Source organism: Epinephelus lanceolatus, chromosome 22 (genome assembly GCF_041903045.1).
Source record: "Epinephelus lanceolatus isolate andai-2023 chromosome 22, ASM4190304v1, whole genome shotgun sequence".
NCBI classification, from domain to species: Eukaryota; Metazoa; Chordata; class Actinopteri; order Perciformes; family Serranidae; genus Epinephelus; species Epinephelus lanceolatus.
In genome coordinates this window covers 3,304,371-3,330,600 of record NC_135755.1, presented here as the reverse complement: position 1 = coordinate 3,330,600, position 26,230 = coordinate 3,304,371, and the positions used below count along the sequence as shown (strand labels likewise).

Below are 26,230 nucleotides of genomic sequence, written 5' to 3'. Positions count from 1 at the left end.
GCCATCATCATAAAATCATAAAATAATATGTAAGAAAAAAGTCAAAGAATATGGCAAAAAAACTTAGTATGCCAAAAATGTTTAAGTACAGCATGTTAAAAACAAAAGTCATAGTATAGTATGTCAAAATAAAAGTCACAGTGTAGTATGCCCAAAAATGACATGGTACAGGGTGCCAAAAAATGTGATAGTGTAGTAAAGAAAACAAAGTTTTCTGAAAGCAAAACAAAATCAAAAACATAGTATTCACCAAAATGACACCATTTATCAGCCAGAAACTGTAAAAACAGAAATCATTGTTAGATTTTCAAATTTCCGACTACAATTGGACGCATCACGTGTGACAAATGCTTCTGTAAAAACATTTAAATAAATAAATGTGAGCTTGAAATAGTGATATTGAATAAACTGTTTGTACGAACTGTTAATTAAACTGAGGCTTTTTTTCAACTCCAGGTTTCTGTCTTCAACTTTTAACTTTCAGACATCAAAAGCTAACTTATAAAAATCTATTATATGGTGGAAGGAGGTTGGTGGATTTTCCCCCAGTAACTCAGGGAGGCTCGAGGAAAAATATTTGGAGCTTCAGGGAGGGTAAAAAAAAAAGTTGCACCCAGTCACCCCTTCCTCTGATAAATAAAGAACAGTCCCTAAAGTTCTATAGATCCCCCATTCAACTTTTCTATTCAAGCAACTTGAAAAGAACTCATTACTTGCTGGCGGGAAATCTTCTTGCTTAGCAACAGTAACTAAGAGGGGCGGGGCTTATAACAGGAAGGCTTCTTACGACTCAGCCCAGGACATCAGAGTCCATGAGAGAGGAGGAGCAGGAGGAGCAGTAGAGGAGCGGAATGGAGGAGGACAAGCAGAACCCGGAGCACCGGAGCAACAAGGTCCGGAGAAGACAAGCAGCAGGCTCGTCCTCTGATAGCAGCGATGTTGAGGTGAGTGTTGATGACGTCATGGATAAAAAGGGCTTGACAGCAGCCACACTAAAGACACGAGGAAGAGTCTCGAGGCTCCGTGGATCATCCGCTCATTCTCTGGTTCCACATCACATCTGGAGAAAGGAAATGTAACAAAGCAAAAAGGTTTTTATGTCTCCGTGTTTCCTGTTTTCATCTTTAACTCACTCAGAGTAAAGAAACACTTGAGACGGTCTGTGTTGCAGGGTATTTTCCCGCGCAGTGCGTCGCGTGTTCTCGCGAGAGCTCGCAGAAGAAACAATAGGCTCGTTGGAGATTTAAAGAAAATGAACAGCAGCAAGGATGAAATGAAAATGTAAGAGACTTAAACATGACTTCATACAGGTCTTTAAGGGACTGATTATTTTTAGATCATATCTTAATGGACGATAAATAATTCTTCAGTTCATTTTTAAAGCAAAATATGGAGGCTTTACAGTTTTTCCATTTGCAATGGTGTATATGATATTTACCCATGATAAAAATAAATGCTCAATAGTTTCGGGTTCTCTTGAACAAAATACACATAAGGGTTTACTTGAAAATGAAATCTTTGTGGTAAAGTTTCAGCAGCTGGATAAACATTGTTTACAATTCTAAAGTGAACGTCTTTTACTTTTGGTGAAATTGGCCATTTAAGATAATGGAAACATTTATTCATTAAAATGTTCCCGTTATGGATTATTCTTACTTTTGAAAATCAGATTTGCATTTTGCATTTCAAAACATTAGCAATGACTTTGTTATTACATTTCTTCTCACCAACATACACTTCACCAATCTTTATTTCAGGCAACTTAATAACCACATGTGAATATGTAAGAGTGCTTTGTGTCATGTGTTTCAAAGGAAGCGGAATGGCTTTACAAATTGGACTGAACTCTCTGACGGAGCATTTTAAATGAAACTTTTCTACAAAGGAATCACATTGAATAAAGAAGAAATAGGCATAATCTATAATGTAACTGTTTTCAATATGTCTTTAACTTGCTTATAATGCAGGAATGAAATATGTTGCCCTTAGAACATAACCATACCAACTTATTGGGCTTTAAATTTTGTTTTATGAAGTATTATCAGTTTAAATTCTCATCAAATATACTTGTAATGAAACCATGTATATTTTGACAAAGTGCTTGAATATTACCTTGCTGAAAATATCAGTTATGGATCAATTCTGTGTCCCTCAATGAGTGCTTAGCCTTCTTTGAGAAAGGCTCTTTTCCCATTTCTTCTGGCTTCTTGCACCTTGGGCCACAGCTTAGCCGGGGCTTCACAATCCTCCTTTGAAAAGTCCTCCTTGAACTGAATGTTCATCTCTTTGCAGACTCTCGCCTCTCTTGATTTTTTCCACATCTCATCTTGAATAGTTGGCATTGCGAACTGTATGATTATTGGTCTGGGCATTTTGTTGGTAGTGGCGTCATTCTTCTTTCCCAAGCGATGTACTGTGTCCACTGTCTCACCAAGTTTATCCACTATATACTGTTTACGCCGCCATCTTGTATCTCCCTTCGACATTCCCTTTTGTATGACGGAAGAGCAAGTCAGGATGAAGTTGGACACAAATCTAACCAGCATGCATTGTGCTGCCATCACTGGTGATCGAATCTGCGCAGGCCTGACTCATCTCCAACGAGCCTGAGCTGTTGAAAGTAGCCGAGAGTGGAAATTTAAACCACGCTGTTACAATATGGAGATGGCAGTACAGGGTGATTAGCATGATTTAATTTTAACACTGGCAGGGACACACATGCAGTACGAGTGTTAGTGGGTGTGTGTGTGTGTGTGTGTCCTCCCCCAGGATATTCTGAGCATCAAACGTTTATTTTACTGCATTTTGAAGTGTTGTGCACCAGTTTCTGGTGGAAATGTCTTTATGGAAAGAAAAACAGATGTGTCATATGGTGACACAGGCAGCAATTTGGCCATGTGTGCTGTAAGGTTGCAGCAATGTACCAGTTTCAAGGTCTACTGTGATATGGAAGTTGACAGTTATCATAGGCAAGGCAAGGCAATTTTATTCATATAGCACCATTCATACACAAGGCAATTCAATGTGCTTTACAAGAGAAATACATTAAATTAAACATTAAAGGAACAATAAAATTGTGTTTGAGATCATTAAAACCAAAAGCTAAAAGCAAGACAATAAATAGTTAAAAACAGTGCAGAAAATGCATTTAAAAGCAAACATAAAGCAAAAGCAACAGCAGACAAATATAAAAACAATAGCTACAGATTATCCTAACAATAAGTTACATATCTAGTTCACTGGTAAGCTGCAGTAAATAGTAATGTTTTATGCCCTGATTTAAATGAGTTGACCTCAGATATTCTGGAAGTTTGTTCCACAGGCGGGGAGCATAGAAACTAAAGGCTGCTTCACCTTGTTTGGTTTTGATCCTGGGAACACTGAGTAAACCTGTTCCAGATTATCTGAGGGGTCTGGATGCTTCATAACGTACAAGTATATCAGAGATGTATTTAGGCCCGAGACCATTTAGTGCTTTATAGACAAGTAACAAGATTTTAAAATCTATCCTTTGACACACAGGAAGCCAGTGCAGTGACTTAAGCACTGGTGTGATGTGCTCCACTCTCTTGGTGTTGGTGAGGACTCTGGCAGCAGCGTTCTGGACGAGCTGCAGTTGTCTGATTGATTTTTTTACTCAGGCCTGTGAAGACACCGTTACAATAGTCCAGCCTGCTGAAAATGAAAGCATGAACAAGTTTTTCTGTATCTTGTTTAGACAGAAATTCTTTTATTCTTGCTATGTTTTTATGGTGGTAGTAGGCTGATTTAGTAATTGTCTTAATGTGACTATTGAAATTTAGGTCTGAGTCCAGAACTACACCAAGATTTCTGGCTTGATTTGTAGGTTTTAGTTTCATGGGGTCAAGGTGAGCACTGACTATTGATCTTTGTTCTTTGGGGCCAAAAACAACTATCTGTTTTGTCTGTGTTTAGTTGTAGAAAATTCTGGCACATCCACATATTGATTTCGTCAATGCACTTATTTAGCAGATGTAGGGGACTGTAGTCATCTGGTGACACTGTTATGTAAAGTTGTGTGTCATCTGCATAAGTATGGTAGGAGATGTTATGGTATTCCATAATCTGAGCAAGAGGGAGCATATAGATGTTGAACAGAAGAGGCCCAAGAATGGACCCTTGAGGAACTCCACATGTAATTTTTGTTCGCACAGATTCATAATTGCCAAGTGACACAAAGAAATCCCTGTCTTGTAAATAAGATTTAAACCAATTTAGCACAGTGCCAGAAAGTCCCACAAACTTTTCTAGTCTGTCGAGCAGTATGTTATGGTCAACTGTGTCGAATGCAGCACTGAGGTCCAGTAATACCAGAACCGAAATCTTTGATGCATCACTGCTCAGATGAATGTCATTTAAAACTTTTACAAGTGCAGTCTCAGTGCTGTGATGTGCTCGAAATCCAGACTGAAAGGCATCAAAGGAATTGTTTTGCTCCAAGAAGGTGTTAAGTTGCTGAAAAACAACCTTTTCAATGATCTTTCCTAAAAATGGTAGGTTTGATATGGGCCTGTAGTTATTTATTACTGAGGCATCCAGATTAGGCTTTTTTAAGAGAGGTTTAATGACTGTGGTCTTCAGGGCCGTTGGAAAAAGGCCTGACTGAAGAGAACAGTTGACTATCTGTAGTATATCTGATGCTATGCAGTTAAAAACATCTTTAGAAAAGCTTGTAGGCAGAGTGTCAAGGCAGCAGGTAGTGGACCTAAGGTTTCGAACTATGTCTGTCAAAGTAGCATAATTTAATGGGTGAAAGAGTGCCAAATTAACTGGAGTAGTCTTATGGGACTGATTATTTTTAGATCATATCTTAATGGACGATAAATAATTCTTCAGTTCATTTTTAAAGCAAAATATGGAGGCTTTACAGTTTTTCCATTTGCAATGGTGTATATGATATTTACCCATGATAAAAATAAATGCTCAATAGTTTCGGGTTCTCTTGAACAAAATACACATAAGGATTTACTTGAAAATGAAATCTTTGTGGTAAAGTTTCAGCAGCTGGATAAACATTGTTTACAATTCTAAAGTGAACGTCTTTTACTTTTGGTGAAATTGGCCATTTAAGATAATGGAAACATTTATTAATTAAAATGTTCCCGTTATGGATTATTCTTACTTTTGAAAATCAGAAAAACACACACTAAAATGTAAGGTTTGTCATTTATCTCTACTACTACCATTAACCAATGACGTTATGTATCTGTTTGATTGTCAATTATCATGCCTGGAAACCTGTTAAATAATACCATTACTCCAGCTGAATGAGAAGTTCCATGTGCAAAAAAAAGCAGAATCGCCCCACTGACCTTTCCAAAACTTTTCGTCAGTCATAACAGAATGAGTCTCTTGTAAGAAAACACATTTTGATTTTGTTCTTTGCAAAATAAAAAGATTGCTTTTCACTTTCACTTTCACACTGTTTTTAACCCCGTAACATTCAAAGATAAAAAAGAAATAGACATAATCTATAATGTAACTGTTTTCGATATGTCTTTAACTTGCTTATAATGCAGGAATGAAATATGTTGCCCTTAGAACATAACCATAGCAACTTATTGGGCTTTAAATTTTGTATTATGAAGTATTATCAGTTTAAATTCTCATCACATATACTTGTAATGAAACCATGTATATTTTGACAAAGTACTTGAATATTACCTTGCTGAAAATATCAGTTATGGGTCAATTCTGTGTCCCTCAATGAGTGCGTAGCCTTCTTTGAGAAAGGCTCTTTTCCCATTTCTTCTGGCTTCTTGCACCTTGGGCCACAGCTTAGCCGGGGCTTCACGATCCTCCTTTGAAAAGTCCTCCTTGAACTGAATGTTCATCTCTTTGCAGACTCTCGCCTCTCTTGATTTTTTCCATATCTCATCTTGAATAGTTGGCATTGCAAACTGTATGATTATTGGTCTGGGCATTTTGTTGGTAGTGGCGTCATTCTCCTTTCCCAAGCGATGTACTGTGTCCACTGTCTCACCAAGTTTATCCACTATATACTGTTTACGCCGCCATTTTGTATCTCCCTTCGAAAATCCCTTTTGAATGAGGGAAGAGCAAGTCAGGATGAAGTTGGACACAAATCTAACCAGCATGCATTGTGCTGCGATCACTGGTGATCAAATCTGCGCAGGCCTGACTCATCTCCAACGAGCCTGAGCTGTTGAAAGTAGCCGAGAGTGGAAATTTAAACCATGCTGTTACAATATGGAGATGGCAGTACAGGGTGATTAGCACGATTTAATTTTAACACTGGCAGGGACACACATGTACGTGTGTGTGTGTGTGTGTGTGTGTGTGTGTGTGGGGGTGGGGGGGGGGGGCGGGGGGGGGCATGTGTGCTGTAAGGTTGCAGCAATGTACCACTTTCAAGGTATACTGTGATATGGAAGTTGACAGTTATCATGGCGTGTATGTTTGCTTATCTGAGATATTGAAAAAAACTAGGGATGCACCAATAGGGATTTTTCTTAACCGATACTGATAACTAGGGCCGTAACGGTACATGTATTTGTGTCGAACTGTTCGGTACGCGACTTTCAGTTTGGCATGACCCTGTACCGAATTATTGGGCGCAGGATATTATTTTGTTTTATTTTAATGCCGTTTTTGCGAGCCAAACCATTTAAAATATTTAGTTCCCCGACGGACATAATGAAGTGACGGACCAAGTCCCGTAAATCTCCGCTTTCACTTTGTGCAGCACATTCTCGCATTTTGACAACATGGCAAGTGAGCCTGATGAACCTGAAGACCCACCCGCGAACCTTAAGTCCTCCGTTTGGGAACACTTTGGTTTCAGGGTAAAATACGATCTAAAGTGACACCACCCGAGTTTGAACATTAACCAGCACGACTAGAAAAAGCAATCTGTTGCAAACTACGATATCGTCGTCGTTTAAAAAGAGAGAGCGTTTCCCTGACCATCGCGCTAAAGAAATAACCAACGCCATTGGAGTTGAGTAAAATTGTTTAAGCTGCACTTTAGATATAAGCATGTTTTGTTTACTGCACTTTAACAAAGCTAAGTAAGTTCCTAGTAAAACTCAATCTGAGCAGGCTTTAAAGCTGACCAGCTGCACTATACTTTTTATTTTAATTGAGTAAAACTGTTAAAGCAGAAATTTATATTTATGTTTTTCATTCAAAAAATGTGTTAAAAAACAAAAAACAGCAGGATTTTATTTTTCACTTTTATATTTCTATTTTCATTCAAACAATGTGAAAAAGCAGGATTTTATATATATTTGTTTCATTCAAAAATTGTGTAAAAAGAGTTAACTGCTGTGGTGGTATGTTTTAATAAGGTTACCAATAAGTAAAAGATATTTAATAGTTGTCTATTTTTTTCATTACTGTACCGAAAAAAAATGAACCGTGACTTGTGTACCGAGGTACGTACCGAACCGAGATTTTTGTGTACCATTACACCCCTGCTGATAACTGGTAAATTCACATTTTTGTATTTTTAAAAGAAGTGTATAACTTGTAGTTAATGTTCACCTGAGGGTCAGAAAGGCTGATTTAATATTCCACAGCTCTGACCGAACCAAATCAACCTGACTTTATTTGACACATTTTAATCAGTATTAAATGTAACGTTACCGTTAAGACAGAGAATGATGATGGTGATGATGAAGCCCAGTGTTACTGTGTAATTCTCTGTATAAACTACACTGCAGAGTGGAGTCTCTACTAACAGACAAACACTGACAGCTGATGAACATCAACATCAGCAGCACGCCTTACATCTGCTGGATCACATGTTTATATCGTCACACCCAGGCGCCGTCTCAACATCCCATCATACACCAGCCTACAGCTACTGTTGATTCATCTCACACATTAACACTCAGCTCAGACACACACACGCAGTCAGAGAGGTAACGATACAAATAATGTCTAACTGTAGCACCACATGGCGAGTGGTTATTAATACATTTAACTACAGAGGCGAGCCTCTTAAAAGCTTGGTGTTGGATGTTAGCCACTGCTGCTAATTAGCTCGTGCTAACACTCTGGAGACGGTCCTTCAGCGCTGTGTCTATAAAGCGGGATATATAACCTGTTCACCGGTTCCAGGGAGTTTGTTGATCTGGGGGTTGTCGGGTGGTCAGACATCAGACTCTCGGTGTAATCCTGTTGTCTTCCTCTGAAACTGTGAAAGACATCCACACTGCGACATGTTTTACCCTCTAGACAGCGTGCTGCAGTTGTTGTTGTTCTTCTCTGTGTTTATTGGCAGCTTGCAAAGCAAGTTTAAAGGTACATGTAGCGCCACCCACTGTGTCAGGTTTATAGATGCTGCCCTTGTTAAGTCAATGAAAGCAGTCTGGTCCAACCCAAAACCACTAAACCACTAAATTATGGAGAGAAGTATCAGTGAGAGTCGCATTGATAAGTAGTATTTGTATCAATTCCTATCAAAAAGTCAAAACCTAAATAAAAACTATTCTGTAAGTTATTTATCATAACATTTGTTGGTGGTAATGCATTAGTCAGACATTGTGGGTTATGTTTGGCAGACATGCTTTAAATGTTATTTATGGTTTTAGTTGGCTGGCTGCACCGTGACAACTCATTAACTCTTTTTCTGTTTGTTGCTATAGGAACAGAGAGGAAGAGAGGAACTTAAATGTCTCCACCGTGACAAATCCTTCACAACATCTGGATCTTCAAAAATTCATCAAAGGCTCCAAACTGGAGAGAAACCATACAGCTGTGACCAATGTGAGAAAACATTTTTTCGCTGCAGTGCCCTCAAAGCCCATCAACGCATTCACATTGAAGGGGAACTGTCCAGTTTTTTCCAAAGTGGGAAGGATTTCACAAAGTCAGGGACCTCAAAAAAACAAGACATTGACACAGCAGAGAAACTGTTTAGCTGTGATCAATGTGAGAAAGCTTTCACGCAATCAAGATACTTGAAAGCCCATCAACTCAGTCACACAGGAGAGAAATCGTATAGTTGTGATCAATGTGGCAAAGCTTTCACACGATCAAAATACTTGAAAGCCCATCAACGCAGTCACACAGGAGAGAAGCCATACGGGTGCAACCAATGTGGGAAAAAGTTTTCCCATATCAGAACCTTAATATCTCATAAACATATTCACACAGGAGAGAAACCGTACAGCTGTGATCAATGTGGCAAAGCCTTTGCATGGTCAGGGGCCTTAAAAGTCCACCAACGTATTCACACAGGAGAGAAACCATACAGCTGTGATCAATGTGACAAAGCCTTTGCATGGTCAGGGACCTTAAAAATCCACCAACGCATTCACACAGGAGAGAAACCATACAGCTGTGATCAATGTGGCAAAGCCTTTGCACAGTCAGGGGCCTTAAAAGACCACCAACGTATTCACACAGGAGAGAAGCCGTACTGGTGTGAACAATGTGGAAGATTATTTGCCCGGTGCAGTAATTTGAGTGCCCATCAAAGCCGGCATGCAGGAGAGAACCTGTACAGCTGTGAGTAGTGTGAGAAAGCTTTTATTGAATGGTATGACCTCAAAATCCACCAACGTGTTCACACCAGAGAGAACCCGTCCTGATGTGACCAATGTTGGTAGTGACATCAAAGCCCACAAATGTGTTTACCCTGCATTGTTTTGGACATTTTCAGGGCCAGACAAACATCTTCCTACTGCTTCCTCCCCATGCCCTGATAGCTGTGTTGATATCTTACTTTTGTCTTTGATTATTTTTATCTGTTTTTTATTTTGACTGTAACTCTATGTTGGACCACCAGATTCCTCCCTGTAGGACTCCCATGTGTGAGAGCTGAACACAAACTTCAAAATCAATCATGCAACTGTCCGGGGCAATGTTGCAGCTCACAAAGCACCCGACCCTGAAGCGTATCTCTGCGACTGGTGAGCCCACAGGATGGTGATTCCATGTTGATCTTTGGGACTGTGCCCCACAGAGCCCCATGAGTCAAGTCCATGTAGATATATATAGGCTGATTGACCAAATAAGCATTTGAAAACTGATATTGATGCCTCTTACCATGACTGTGATCAAAGTATTTGCATCAGCCTGAGACCTCTGTCACAGACAGGCTCTGCAGTCTCAGACGCTGACTCAACATGCTGAATGAAATGTTTAGTGACTTGACTGATTTTTGGTCTCATGTGCAGCTTCCCTCTCTAGCCTGCCTCCAGAAGGGGGCTCTGTTTGTGTTGTCATGGCGAGGTGCTCCAGGTCTGATCCATCAGGGTCTGTTGACTCACTGTTAGTCTGGCCCCTCCCCTTGGACCACTTTGTCTCTCAAGACCCGACCAGGAGCAATGGCTGGGACACCACAGCTCCCAGTATCACAGGGACATGAAAACCCCTCCACAATGTTCAGGTTTCCAGCTCAGACTGTTTGCTCCTGTTGATGACATCAGGACACCAAAGTCTTCTGAGCTCTGAGCATCATCAACAACTTAAATACCAGATTAATATGATGTATGTTATCATGTGTAACATATTTGATGTCTTATCCAGTGTCTTGCATGTGTCCTGTGTTTGTCCACATGTAGAGGATTGTAATGTCCATATCATCAGATGAGTTCAGCCTTTAATAAAAATAGTTTGTAGACTCTGCAGTGGGATCAAAGTTCCTGGTGTTGGTCTTTGCTCCTGTCACAGTCTCACTACTAAAGCTCAGACGCTCCTCAGGATCAGCGCCACAGTTTTATAGCGTCTATCGCGTGTTCATTCTTTGGTTTCACTCTAACGCCTGCATACATCCTGTTAGTGTTTTCATTATTATTTTCTGCGGCCATAGCAACAGTAACTGCTGCACGTTGGTATCAAAGGACATAAAATGGCAGATAAGGGAGCAGAGAAGACCACAAAAAAAATGGCTGTATTGATACGACACTTAGCTCCAGAGAAAAAAACAACAGAAATCAGCAGTGTGATTAAACAGAGACTGAAGGAAAGGTGGGGAAGCACTGGGAGGAAGAGAGGAAAGGACGGTGGTTTAGAATTGGCTTGATTTCTTTAACAAACATGGGATGAAGGCTATGAGCAATGAAAGAAGAAATTACCCAAAAATAGCAAGAAATTAGAAAAAAAAGAGAAAATTAAAAACAAAACAAGAAAATGAGCTGGAAGGAGTGCTTATAAATTATAATCTTTGCGTAACATAATTTTAAAATGTAATTATAGTTATCCCCAGGCTTATACCTTTTTTTTAATTCTTTAAAAATAATTTTCCATGTTTATTTATTTAAAAACAAATTGCAATATGTGGGACATTTTTCACCAAGTTGCTCATTGCTCATTTTCCTGTTTCTTCTTTCACTCCAGGTTTTAAAGGGTTGACAGAATTCAAAGGGAATTTGGTGAAATGAGACGTACAAGAAGGAGAGAAGAAATAATAATATCAAAACCTGAAATCACTGCTCAATGTAGGTGAAAATAATAAAGATGTGATGAGTGTGTGAGCTGCTGTGCCTCTCTCTTAGACCCCCTTACCTTCCCAGGGAGTTTGGAAATATCATCATTTGTGTTGTATACGTACCCCCAAGTGGTGGTGCGGCCAGAGCTGCGAGCCACATAGCAGACGCTGTTCAACAACCACTTTAACCACTGTAAGTTAGAAATGTCCCTTCCAGGCTTCCAGCAATACGTTAAGTGTAATACCCGTGATAATAAAGTTTTAGATAAACGTTACGAGAACATTAAAAATGCATCCAGCGCAAGATCTAAGCCTCCTCTATCAAATTCAGACCACAATGCAGTCCATGTGATCCCTACATACAAAAGGGTTTTTAAGAGCACTAAGCTACAGTCAAAAACAGTGACTGTTTGTCAGAGTAAACAATACCCTCTCTGACACTAAATCTATAAGTATGGGAGCTCCTCAAGCTTGTGTGAGTTCCCCTGTTTTATTTACACTTTACACAAGTGAATGCTGCAGTAGCTTCCCTAGCAATTTAATTTTGAACTTCTCAGATGATACTGCCATTCTCCGTCTGCTGTACGAGGACACAGGTCTCTCATCGTACTTCAAATTGAATTTTGTTTTGCTAAAACAACATAAAGATGATGAAGGTAGAATAATATGTGTAGAGGCTAAGATAAATGGGGTTAAGCTCAATCTGTGTAATATTTACGCTCCTAATAAGGAAGAACCAGAGTTTTACCACAGGGTAAATAAAATGCTGAGGGAAATAGAAGGAGGCCTTTATGTAACTGTGGGTGATTACAATCAGGTACAAGATGGGATTTTGGATAAAACTACACACTCTTCTCATGTGCCTAGAGACAGGAAAGCCATACATTTGATGATGAAAGATTTGGGCCTTGTCGATATCTGGAGGCTGGCTAATCCTAGGGGAAAGGAATTTACTTTTTACTCACATAATCACAAGTCATATTCAAGAATCAATTATTTTTTTATATCTACAGCTCTTACTGATTGTGTAATTGAATGTACAATTGGTCCTATTGCTATATCAGACCATGCAGCTGTGCATCTATGTATCACGATTGGGACAGATGAAGTGAAGAAAGAGCAGGTGGAGATTAAATGTATCCCTATTACAGGATCAAATATGTGCCAATTCAATAGAGGATGATCTTAAGAGTTTTTTTTTTTTTAAATAAATATTGGGTTGGTAGAGAAGGTGGGTGCAGTGTGGGAGGCCTCTAAAGCCTATACTAGAGGGAAAATAATAGCATACTCCAGCAAAAAGAAAAGGGAACATAGGGAGAAACTTTTGAAATTGGAAGCCCACCTTAAAGAAAAGAAAAAGGAATTGGTGGAAAATCACACTGAAACTCTCCTGAAGGAGGTTTGTGAACTGAAATTTCAATTAAATGATTTATATAACAAAAAAGTTGAATATGCATTGTTTAGGCTGAATAGTAATTTTTACAGGGAGAAAGCTGGTAAACTGCTGGCTAGACAATTACAGCAAAAAGAAGCTAATTCTGTAATACCAGCGACACAAAATAAAAACGGCAAGATAGTAACCGCTACTAAAGAAATAAACAAAGTATTCCATGATTTCTATGTTGGGCTTTACTCATCAGAAATGAATCCATCACCAGTCAAAATCGATAAGTTTTTTTCAAAGACTAATTTCCCTAAATTGTCTGAAGGTCAGGAAAAACAATTAGATGAAGCAATTACAGAACAGGAAGTTAGGGCTGCAATATTGGCATTAAAAGTAGGGAAATCACCAGGATTGGATGAGTTTCCTGTAGAATATTATAAAAAATGTATTAATATACTAGCACCCATACTGACTGATGTATACACAGAAGCATTTTTATCAGGAAAATTGCCAGACATTTTTAATGAGGCTTTAATTTCATTAATTATTAAAAAAAATAAAGACCCCACAGATCCAGGTAGCTTCCGTCCAATAAGTTTGATAAATGTTGATAGTAAGATACTTACAAAAGTCCTGGCAACAAGGCTGGAAAAGGTGATAGCACATATGATACATATAGACCAGGTTGGCTTTGTTAGGAGGCGATCATCATCCAACAATATTAGACGCCTGTTGCACCTTTTTTGGTCTAGTTGTGAAAACGAAACACCTGTAGCTGCCTTCTCCCTTGATGCGGAGAAGGCGTTTGATAGGATGGAGTGGGGCTTCATGGTGCATGCACTGAAAGGTTTTGGTTTTGGTGATGGATTCATAAAATGGTTGAATGTGATTTATTCAACCCCAAAAGCCTCTGTTTTAACTAATGGCCTAATGTCTCCCTTCTTTAATTTAACAAGGGGCTCGAAACAAGGACACCCCCTGAGCCCACTGCTCTTCATTTTGTTTTTAGAGCCACTGGCAGCAGTAATAAGAGCGGAAACAGGTATTAAAGGTGTATGGGGCAGTAGTTGTGAAAACAAATTGTTTTTGTACGCAGACAATATCTTGCTCCTGGTTTCTACAGGAAAATGTACTCCCTCAGGGAGAGGGGGGGATTAGCTCTGCCAAATGTGGAGACATATAAAGTGACTTTTGAGTTGGCCAAATTAGCTAGGCACTGGGTAGGGTGTGATTCAGAGGTTGGGTGGGCACAAATTGAGCAATCACTAATGGCCCCATTTACACCTATACAAGGCAGACAGGTGGGAACCAAAACCCCATCTTGACTCATTCCAATTGGGTATGGGCTAAAAGACATAGAATACTTGGTAGATCTCAATATAAACAGACCTATTCTTCTGTGTGGAATAACCCACAAGTCCACATAGGGAAACAACCAGTTTTTTGGGATAATTGGCAAATAAAGATCATATGCACCATAAGTGTTTAAGTCACCTAAAACAATGCACAGTGCTTCAATATTCTCTCAACATATCATTGACATTCAGAGTGTGAGCTGTGAGAACCTTAGGCTGATCTGGCAAAGGGACCTGGGAAGGGATACTGGAGAGAAGGTATGGCAGGATATAATATCCAAAGTTGGTAGGGCTGCAAGGGATGTTAGAAGCAAATTTATCCATTACAAAATTGTGCATCGATACTATTATACTCCTCTTAAACTCCACAGAATGAGACTATCAAAAGATCGAAAATGCTGGAAATGTCAGAGGGCAGAGGGTATGTTCTTGCACGCCATGTGGGAATGTCCCTCTGTTCTCCCTTTTTGGAAAGAGGTACTGAAGAAGCTTGGAGAAATTGTAGGGAAGCATTTGCCAGAATCTCCTGAGCTTTACCTTCTTGTGAGTAGAGAGCTAGCACCACAAGGTGTCACTAAAGCACAGTTCGAACTGATACTGGCAGGCTCCCTCATGGCAGCAAGATTAATCTTGTGCAATTGAAAGAACCCAAGTAGGCCAAGAATATTGGAATGGACTAAACTTATGACTGAGACTGCATCTTTTCAACATCTGATTGCTAAAATGAACAACACTGAAGGGAAGTTTCAGCAAGTATGGAAACTTTATCTTTTGCATTTATACACCAAGAATTATGAAGAAACTAGGCTGGTTATTTTGATTTAACTGTATACAGTATGATTATAGGTTACTAGGAGGTCTGTGCTGTATTTTTATTTATTTATTTCTTATTTTTTATTTTTAAATTTTATTTATTTATTTATTTTGTTTTCTGCTGCTTTTTTGTGTGTGTTTGTTTGAATGGGGATATGTATGTCTGATCACAAAATGGAAAATAAAAATACTTTAATCTCATCGTCCTTCACTGAGGGTCAGACCTTTGCTCAGTGGTGTGATGCCGACCATCCAATGGCGATTTTGAGGGGTGGCCTGGGATGGCCGGGGCCACCACTGAAAACTCATTGGCCACCCCAGATCTGATAGGTAGTTGGTCAAGTCCGTCGACAAAAGAAACAAGAGAAATGCTGCCAATCAATGATGACAGGTAATCAGCTGATTTAGGGCCAGTTTTACATTTTTAACTAACACAGTAATGGTCGTACTGAGGCTGTGAGAGCTGATTTCTGCTCAGCGGACGTTTGGCCAATGGCCATGCAGGTGAGCCATCAGCCATGAGATGAGCACGCCGCATCTGCTGCTGCTGCTGCTGCTGCTAATGAAACAGGAGGACGGTCACAGTGACAATGTCAGCTGCAGAACTGCTGGAGAAAAACGGCACGCTGAACCAAAGCCAACATTTCAATTTATGCCTTCATCAGGGCCCTGGACATGAATACTGTCTGGGTTGAAAACCACTTTTTGCACATTTTCATACGGTGCCGTAGCATTGTTTCGACCTCTCATTGTTCCGACCTCTCATTAGTCCGACGTCCCGTTGTTCCGATATGTGATTAGTACTGTATTTGTGTACCATAGAGGATCAGCAACGCAACAAAAGTAGGCTACTGGTCGAGATACAAGTGTCATAGAGAGGAGAGAATGAAACATCATAACCTCCTGTTATTCACTCTGGGGTCCGGGTTGTGTGGGAAGCTTTCCGCGGTGCTGAACGGCTCCTGGCGGGCGTATTTCTGTCTTGATGGTGCGCCGCGACCGGCTCTGGGTCAGCTGGGAAAGGCTTGAGGCGGAGCAGGCTCACAGCTTATGTGTTTGCCACTTTCTTTTTCATTTTAACCCACACCATGATCTTTTCCTGACCCTAACCAAGTGGTTTTTGTGCCTAAACCTAACCAGACCTTAACCACAGGGCATCATGATGATTTCGGAACAACAGGACTTCGGAACAATGGGTTTAATATGGTCTGAACAATGGGCTGTCGGAAAAATGGGCAGACCGTACATCATAAGGCATCATATAATGACATTATTCAGTCATCAGGCCTTCAGCTGTGTCACCTGTATTGTTACCTATGTTTGCTTTACTAATTTAGGCCCCATCTTGTGGTTAAATAAAAACACACCTGGCAAAGAACAAACCAAAAAAATCAAATTCCAGTATCTCCAACAAATTATATCTATATCTAATTATATCTGTAAAGAACAACAAATATTCCTTTTTTTCCTAGGCTACAAGCTTATTTTATCTTTTGCTTACAGATAAACTTTTAATAAGGCCTATCTTTAAGTATTAAGCTTTGATTTGAATTTTTTGGTTTGTTCTGTTGCCTGGATTGCTGTGTTTTTATGTAACCACAAGATGGCGCCTCAATTAGTAGAGCAAACACAGCTAACAATACAGGTGACACAGATGATGAGCTGATGACTGATTAATGTTATTCTATAGGATGAGTAATCTACCTTGTGAAGAGATGAGGACTTTAATCCACTATAAGGAAATGGCTCTTAGAAAATGTGTACCCTATCCTGAACATAATTACTGATTAAAAATCGACATGTTAAAATAACCAGAGATTCCTGAGGACTGTGATAGGTGGAAATGGAATAAAAAAAAGACTCTTTTTTCAAATATTTTTTTACCTGCATAGACACCTTTATTTAACAGTAGGAAGACAGGAAATCACGGGAGAGAGAGGGGATGTGACATGCAGCAAAGGTCCTCCGGCCAGGATTCGAACCAGGGTTGGCTGCGTACGTGGCATTCTACTTTATGTCATTATATTATATGCCATGGCCACCCCACACTAGCTTTGTGTCCCATCTTGGCCACCCCAGTAAAAATGTCCTGGATACGCCACTGCGACCATCTACAAATGAATGTGAGGAAAACACAGGAGATGGTGTTTGACCCTGGCTCTGTGGGGGATCACACACCTGTCCCCATCCATGACAAAAACATCTGTCAGGTCAGCTCCTACAAATACCTAGGTGTCCTCCTAGATATCAAATTCAGCTGGAAGACCCACATTGACAACCTGTGTTCTCCATTACAGCAAAGACTGTACTTTTTATGTGGGCTTTATCTGACCCATCACACATCCTTTATCCTGAGTATGAACTTTTACCGTCTGGAAGACGATACAGAGTCCCCAAATACAAACTGAATAGGTTTAAAAACTCCTTTGTGCAGAGTTGGGTAGTAACTACTTACATTTACTCAGTTACATTTACTTGAGTAACTTTTTGGATAAATTGTACTTTTCAGAGTAGTTTTAATGCAAAATACTTTTTACTTTTACTTGAGTTATATTGTTTTAAAGCCACAATACTCTTACTTGAGTACAATATTTGGCTACTCTACCCACCTCTGAGTACTTAATTACATATACAGTGGTGGAAAAAAGTTTTCGGACACCCCATGCATTTGTGAAATATTGCATTAAGAATCACTCTTAGGTCTTCAAGTGCAATTTCTTTTAGTACAGTCACAGCCAAAATACTAAATAAATCCTAAAAAAGCCATTAAAAACTTAAAATTGATTGGTTCCATAAAAATACATAAGAAATTTTGAGTATTGGGTCATTTTGGTACCAGTGATGAAGGTCGTTCTTTTTATTAAAAGACACAATTTTTGTTGCCAAGCTTCGTGTCTACATAAAGCCAGCACATTTGAAAGTTCTTCAGACACAAAAATGGCTAAAACAAGGAACCTAACGCAGGAAACACGCCTGAAGATAAAGATTCTCAGCCAGGAAGGATACAGCTGCCGCCAGATAGCCAGGAAGTGCAGATGCAGTCCTTCAGCAGTTGGATACACTCTGCAGAAATACAGACGAACCAACAGCTTGGAAGACAAACCAAGATCTGGGCGTCCAAGGGTTTCTTCAGCAAGAAATGACCGCATCCTGATCCGCATGTGCAGGCAAAACCGCCGAATGACATCATAGGAGCTTCAGCAGTGGTGGTCAAACCAAACTGGTGTCCAGTGTTCCACCCGCACTGTACGTGGCCGACTATTAGATCATGGCTTAAGGTCCTACAAGGCTACCAAGAAGCCCCTGATCAATGAGACACAGAGGTTAGCCCGGCGTCGTTGGGCCCAGGCACACAAGAACTGGACAGCCAGGACAACAAGATAATGGCCCTTGCCACACATCCAAGGCCAGTAGAACTTGGCTGCAGGAGCACAGTATCCAGGTCTTAGAGTGGCCAGCTCAATTCCTGGACATGAGCCCCATTGAAAATCTGTGGTGGATTATCAAAAGGTCTGATTCAAAGCATAAACCAAATAATTTGGAAGACTTAAAAGCAGTAATTCAAGAAGAATGGGACAAGATTACCCCTCAACAGTGTGAAAGGCTCGTGGGGAACATGCCAGCCAGGATTAGAGCTCTACTACGTGCCAATGGCAGGACTACTAAATATTAATTTGATGATGTGATGGTTTATTTATTTTTTGTTCAGTTTTGAACACATTCTCTGTTATTTGTTGACTTTGACACCGACAATGTTGAGAACTGACATATTGAAACTTTCAAGAATTTAGTTTTGTTAGTTTTTCTTGTAAACAATAAACAAAAAAAATATAATTTGTATTTGTTTGTATCTGTCTAATGCAGCCACACCTTTTGAAACACAAAAAAGATTTTTCCACAAATATTTCATGATAATATTTGAGATTGTGTAAAATTTTAAGGGTGTCCGAAAACTTTTTCCACCACTGTGTATATATATATATATATATATATATATATATATATATATATATATATGTACATATGTGTGTGTGTGTGTACAGTATATATAAGAATATATATTGTGTTTCTTGTGCCTTGATTTATGTTTGTAAAGATTTAATTTATTTTTGTTTTAGTTGAAGAGGTATCGTTTAAAATACATGAATGCAGATTATTATTTTTGATTGATTGATTATGTTCATGTTCTTATTTTACAAATAAATCAGACGTTACTCAACAGTTACTCAGTACTTGAGTAGTTTTTTCACCAAATACTCTTTTACTCTTACTCACGTAATTATTTGGATGACTACTTTTTACTTTTACTTGAGTAAAGTATCAGTACTCTTACCTGAGTACAATATTTGGCTACTCTACCCACCTCTGCCTTTGTGCCTATCTCAGTTACTATACTAAAGAGTAAATAGCCTGTTAGGGTTGAGCAACAGTGCCATGGTGCCCTCTTAAGGGAATGCTGTATGATGATGTATTGTTGTATGTATTGTGTATTTATGTGTTATGTGTTTTTATTGTTTGTTTTTTATGGAAGCAGGCAAAGTGCACAGCACTTAAGTCACAGACAAATTTCCCTTCGGGGACAATAAAGTATATCGTATGGTATCGTAAGAAGAGACAGTACAGCCTGTTATGTACTGTCAGAAATATGAAGATGAAAGAAAGCGACTGATCCAAAACCTGAAAAGATATTTTACAGAAGAACTCAGGGAATTAATCTGATTACTATTTATTATCTAAAAGAAATTATTAGGATTGAGAAGACATGAGTTATTTGTGTTTTTAAAAAATCTATTTAATTATTAGAGTTCGGGCCACACTCCGCACCAGTAGGTGGCGGTAATGCCACATGACGTCGTTTGCCAACCGCCAATAAACCTCAAAGAAGAAGCAGGAAAAAGTTGAAGAAGAAGAAGTCAGCCGAGATCAGGAGCAGGACATCAGAGTCCATGAGAGAGGAGGAGCAGGAGGAGCAGTAGAGGAGCGGAATGGAGGAGGACAAGCAGAACCCGGAGCACCGGAGCAACAAGGTCCGGAGAAGACAAGCAGCAGGCTCGTCCTCTGATAGCAGCGATGTTGAGGTGAGTGTTGATGACGTCATGGATAAAAAGGGCTTGACAGCAGCCACACTAAAGACACGAGGAAGAGTCTCGAGGCTCCGTGGATCATCCGCTCATTCTCTGGTTCCACATCACATCTGGAGAAAGGAAATGTAACAAAGCAAAAAGGTTTTTATGTCTCCGTGTTTCCTGTTTTCATCTTTAACTCACTCAGAGTAAAGAAACACTTGAGACGGTCTGTGTTGCAGGGTATTTTCCCGCGCAGTGCGTCGCGTGTTCTCGCGAGAGCTCGCAGAAGAAACAATAGGCTCGTTGGAGATTTAAAGAAAATGAACAGCAGCAAGGATGAAATGAAAATGTAAGAGACTTAAACATGACTTCATACAGGTCTTTAAGGGACTGATTATTTTTAGATCATATCTTAATGGACGATAAATAATTCTTCAGTTCATTTTTAAAGCAAAATATGGAGGCTTTACAGTTTTTCCATTTGCAATGGTGTATATGATATTTACCCATGATAAAAATAAATGCTCAATAGTTTCGGGTTCTCTTGAACAAAATACACATAAGGATTTACTTGAAAATGAAATCTTTGTGGTAAAGTTTCAGCAGCTGGATAAACATTGTTTACAATTCTAAAGTGAACGTCTTTTACTTTTGGTGAAATTGGCCATTTAAGATAATGGAAACATTTATTAATTAAAATGTTCCCGTTATGGATTATTCTTACTTTTGAAAATCAGAAAAACACACACTAAAATGTAAGGTTTGTCATTTATCTCTACTACTACCATTAACCAATGACGTTATGTATCTGTTTGATTGTCAATTATCATGCCTGGAAACCTGTTAAATAATACCATTACTCCAGCTGAATGAGAAGTTCCATGTGCAAAAAAAAGCAGAATCGCCCCACTGACCTTTCGTCAGTCATAACAGAATGAGTCTCTTGTAAGAAAACACATTTTGATTTTTGTTCCATGCAAAATAAAAATATTGCTTTTCACTTAACACTGTTTTTAACCCCCTAACATTCAAAGATAAAAAAGAAATAGACATAATCTATAATGTAACTGTTTTCAATATGTCTTTAACTTGCTTATAATGCAGGAATGAAATATGTTGCCCTTAGAACATAACCATACCAACTTATTGGGCTTTAAATTTTGTCTTATGAAGTATTATCAGATTAAATTCTCATCAAATATACTTGTAATGAAACCATGTACATTTTGACAAAGTGCTTGAATATTACTTTGCTGAAAATATCAGTTATGGGTCAATTCTGTGTCCCTCAATGAGTGCTTAGCCTTCTTTGAGAAAGGCTCTTTTCTAGGGCTGCAGCTATTGAATATTTTGGTAATCGATTATTCTATCGAATATTCCATCGATTAATCGAGTAATCAGATAAAACATACTTTTGCTTAATTAAAGCCCAATTACAGTCCTGGAATTAAGTAATTTTTAGGGCAAGGCTACTTTGGCCTTTGATAAATACAAATTTATTGGGGCACCAAGGCCAAAACCAATGGCACAATAACAATATGTGCTACGTATCTTTAATTTTATAATTATTTATATGTCTCTATGTATATTTTCACATAAATCCCCAATATTTTATTTGATTTTTAAAAAAATCCTCTTCCTTCATTTAATTAGACAATATTTATTGTATTATATGTATTAATTCTCTACAGGATCTTGTATGTTCTTTAATGTGTGTTCAATTTATTAAAAGAAAAAAAAACAAAACAACGTTTTGGTGAACCCTGCAGCAAAGTGAACCCTCTTCCTCAGAGAGGATCTTTGCCTGCCAGTTTGTCCCTGGCGGCAGAGCAGAGTGAACCGTTTTTCTTCTCAGAGGATCAAACGAAGGAAGATGTCTCCGTTTATCAAAATCACCGTGTACATGTAAACGGCCTCTGAGCCTACAATAAAAAAAAAAAAAAACATTTAAAACATTATTTTTGTCATAGCCCAAACATATTTTGACATTCAGATTCAGCTTCAGAATACTTTTTATTAATCCCCGGGGGGAAATTGTTTTTGTTCCAATGCTCCGTGCAAAGTAGAAATAGAAATACAGCATGAATGGAAACAAGAGATAAAGATGAAGATATAAATAAGATACTAAAATAGACAATGAAATAAATAAAATAAAGTAGACATTAAAATAAAATATTAAAGTAGTTTTGTTTTGTTTTATAAATAGCCAAATGAGTCCGATCATCAGAGGGAGGAGTTGTACAGTTTAATGGCCACAGGTAAGAATGACTTCCTGTGGCGCTCAGTGGTGCATTTAGGAGCAATCAGTCTCTGGCTGAAGGTGCTCCTCTGTTCGACTAGAGCGTTGTGGAGAGGGTGAGAGCCATGCTGAAGCCATGCACATATTTTTACCAATAAAAGGATTAATTGTTGGAATAAACATACAAGTAGGTGCATTTGGCATTAACACAATTAGTGGTTATTAGGTGTCATAACTGTATGACCTTCCCAAAGTATATTCCCAGTTAACTGGACCAATAACTCCAGTGTACTTTACATCAGTGAATGAAAACATGAAGATGAAACCACAATGTTCTTTGACCACATTTTATTTAAATGAAAAATACTGTAATCAGTCACTGTCTGCTTTGAGCTGTGGAGAGAAAGAGAGAAATAATTTTGATTAATACATTGCATCACAGTCATGCTTACAATGTGCATTAAAGTCACTTACTTCTTTCTCTAGTTTCTTAATTTCTAAGTCCAGTTTCCTTAAGGTTTTTCTTTTAATTTGTCAATTTGTCTTACACTGCAAGATAATCCAAAGTCAGACAGTCCACATAACACCACTGGTTGATTAATGAATGAATAAAATGATTGATTCCATGTACAGTATACTGGAATAATGTACCTTGTATGAAGAGGGCGATTAGATTATTTACGCATTCAGTCGGTCCGCAGTTGTTTGCCACGCGCTCTCTCTCTGCTTTATTATCGCTGCAGTGTTTCCTTTCTTCGTGATTATATGTTTTACCTCTTCATAAGTGTCCATGATGAGACGCTGCTCACTGGGTGAGAAGTATGTGGCACGTGCTCTCTCCATTGCTGCATCGGTGAATCTGTGATCGATCTTGGGGTCTATTTAAGAAAGCCGTGGACACGCACTCACCTGAATAAGTTGCACCTGGCTTGACAAAGCCACGCCTCCTCAGCCTGGCTTGGTGTTTGAACAACCAGTTAAGCCAGGATGGACTTAATGGAATTTGTCCAGCCTCGCTTCTCCACTTATCCTGGATTGGTTAATTCTACTTTTGAACAACAGGCCCCAGGTCTTCATGTAGACGGCTATTAGATGTTTTTTAAACCAAAAAATGCTTGCTGGGGACCTTTAAATTTAATTAAACGAGGCTTCGAGGCACAGAAAATTCCTCTATCATTTTTTGTAATGGAGGTACTACTTACTGGAGGAATCGTTGCAGCCCTACTCTTTTCCCATTTCTTCTGGCTTCTTGCACCTTGGGCCACAGCTTAGCCTGGGCTTTGTTTTGTTTATTTGTTTTGTTTATTTGCACAGTAAAAAAGAAAAACAATTGTTGATTGTGCAGGTGAGATTTAAAAAACCCCGAGAGGCTTATAGAGGAAATCTCACCATATCAGCATTAAGAACATATATTAATAAATCCATAGCAAAAAACAGACAAACAAATATAAAAACATGGAATCAAAAAGCAAAGACAACAACAAATAGAATTGTGAGTGAGAGCATAAGCGTATGTGTGTGTGAATGAGTCTATGTGTATATGCGTGCTCAAGCGAGCATGGGAGTGTGCGATTGTATACGCACGTGCCAAAGCACACTTGTATACAGACAAATCAGTCAGATCCTTACAGTGGATAGAGGATGGTCAATTATAGTTAAATGTGATCAGTTTGAAGAGTTTGGTTCATCAGACAGGACCGTAGCCTATATTTGAAACTCTTGAGTGAGGTAGACTGAGATGCAATTTGAATATGACTGTTCCAAAGCTGAGCCCCTCTATATCTGATGGAGAATTGACAAAGCCTGGTACGAAACATTGGAAGATGTAAACATTTAGTATGTCTCGTATTATACTTATGAACATCACTGTTATTCTGAAAAAATTCTTCACAAGGTATGGAAAATGAAGCAGACGGATGCAAGATTTTGTAAATTAATATACAGGTTTGATATACATTTATTTTAAAAAATTGATAAAATATTAAGCTGATTGAAGAGAGGGGCTGAGTGTTCTACCCTATTGCTGAAAGTGGCAATTCTGCAGAACGTCTTTTGTAAAATATAAAGCTTATGAAGGTGAGTGGGATATGTAGCTCCCCAAATAACATTGCAATATATAAGGTACGGATAGATTAAACTATAATAGAGGATTAATAAACACTTTTGATGAACCAAACCTTGAATTCTGCCAATGATACCAACAGACCTAGATATTTTATTGCAAACTGACTGAATATGAGTCTTCCAGCTGAGAGTTTCATCAGTTATGACTCCAAGGAAACTTGTGACTGAAACCTGGGTAACTGAGTTGTTTCCAATGGAAAGACAAGAGTTAGATCTAGAGTATTTTTTGAAGTAAATACAATAAAATTAGATTTATTAACATTGAAAGATAATTTGTTTAATAGAAAGCATGTGGAAATTCTTTCTAAATCAGTGTTGGATTTGGCCATCAGTACAGAAAAATTAGAATGTGAGACAAATAAATTGGTATCATCGGCAAAAAGTACAGGAAACGTGGAGGATAATGCTGCAGCCAGATCATTAATGTAAATGAGGAATAGGAGTGGTCCTAAAATAGATCTCTGTGGGACCCCACAGGTTATAGTTGCCCTATCAGATGTTGATCCATTAATGTTTACAAACTGTTGTCGATTATGAATATAATTGTAAAACCATGTATAAGTAATTCCAGTAAAACCATAATGTAACAATTTTTGAAGTAAAATATCATGATTAACCATGTCAAAAGCTTTGGATAAATCAAGAAATACTCCCAAAGCATATTCACGATCCTCCTTTGAAAAGTCCTCCTTGAACTGAATGTTCATCTCTTTGCAGACTCTCGCCTCTCTTGATTTTTTTCCATATCTCATCTTGAATAGTTGGCATTGCAAACTGTATGATTATTGGTCTGGGCATTTTGTTGGTAGTGGCATCATTCTTTTTTCCCCAAGTGATGTACTGTGTCCACTAGTGATGCAACGGATCATCTTTGATCCGTAATCCGTGCGGATCACTCTCCACGGTTCAGCACATATGTGATCTCATATGTGCATGTAGATGTGGGATATGTGCGGACAAATTATGACAAATGATTGTCACGATGATTCATTTTATTTGTGTGCCTGATGTACACAGCACATACAGGAGCACACTTGTTATTCCTCATACTTCTTCTTCTTCTATTATTATTATTATTATTATTATTATTATTATTATTATTATTATTATTGTATTTTTCTTCTGCCAGATTTCAGTGCATAACTTGTGCCACAGCTTTGAGTGCACATAGGGTCTTCATAAAACATATAGATTCAAGATTCAAAGTGTTTATTGTCATATGCACAGTAAGGAGACACGTTTCTTTGCAGAATGAAATTCATTTTTTTCTGTCACCAATTAATGCTAAACAATATAAATCTGAAGTATAAAATAGATCAAAACAGGATCATTCACACTAATCATAATATAAATTCTGTGATACCCTGAAACACATTATATTCTTAGATAGTTATCGTACCATGCTGAGCAAAAAAAAGTCCAAAAAAGTTAATAACTTAAAAATTATGGCGAAAAAGTAGTTTCATGCAACCCTAGAATTAAGATAAATATATTCACAAACGAAAAAACACTTCTGGTTGCTGATAAGTAGTGTTTAACTTTTGATTTAACACTAAAAATTAAAACCCTCGGCGCGCACTGCAGCGCAAGCAGACAGATGCGCGACTCAGAGCAGCATGTGTCACTGACACCAGACTCAGAGCGCAGCGGACTGGTGGAAAATGTCACCATCAGCATATTATTTTACATCAAAAAATCTATTTTATCATTATTTTGAGTCACATTGTTGAAAGAATTTAGTCGTCTGTGTTCAAGCAGGATAATAGCAGGTCTCCATTCATTGCACGTCGGGCTTTCTATTTCCTTGTCGGAGATGTTTTCTTTTTT

General features: G+C 38.5%; 1 protein-coding gene across 2 annotated transcripts in view; it reads left to right on the top strand.

Annotated features, from left to right (window-relative positions):
* Positions 1–507: 507 nt before the first annotated feature.
* LOC117245909 (uncharacterized) overlaps positions 508–26,230 on the top strand; it is a 28,469-nt gene continuing 2,746 nt past the window's right edge. Inside the window, exons 1-2 of one of the 2 annotated variants that reach the window (XM_078164294.1) lie at positions 508–944; positions 8,634–10,620. In XM_078164294.1, coding sequence (XP_078020420.1) covers positions 852–944; positions 8,634–9,506 — 966 coding nt within the window. In that variant the 5' untranslated portion in view covers positions 508–851 and the 3' untranslated portion in view covers positions 9,507–10,620. Of the gene's footprint in view, positions 945–8,633; positions 20,053–26,230 lie in introns of those variants that run through there. The other variant, XM_033609515.2, reaches the window with a different exon arrangement.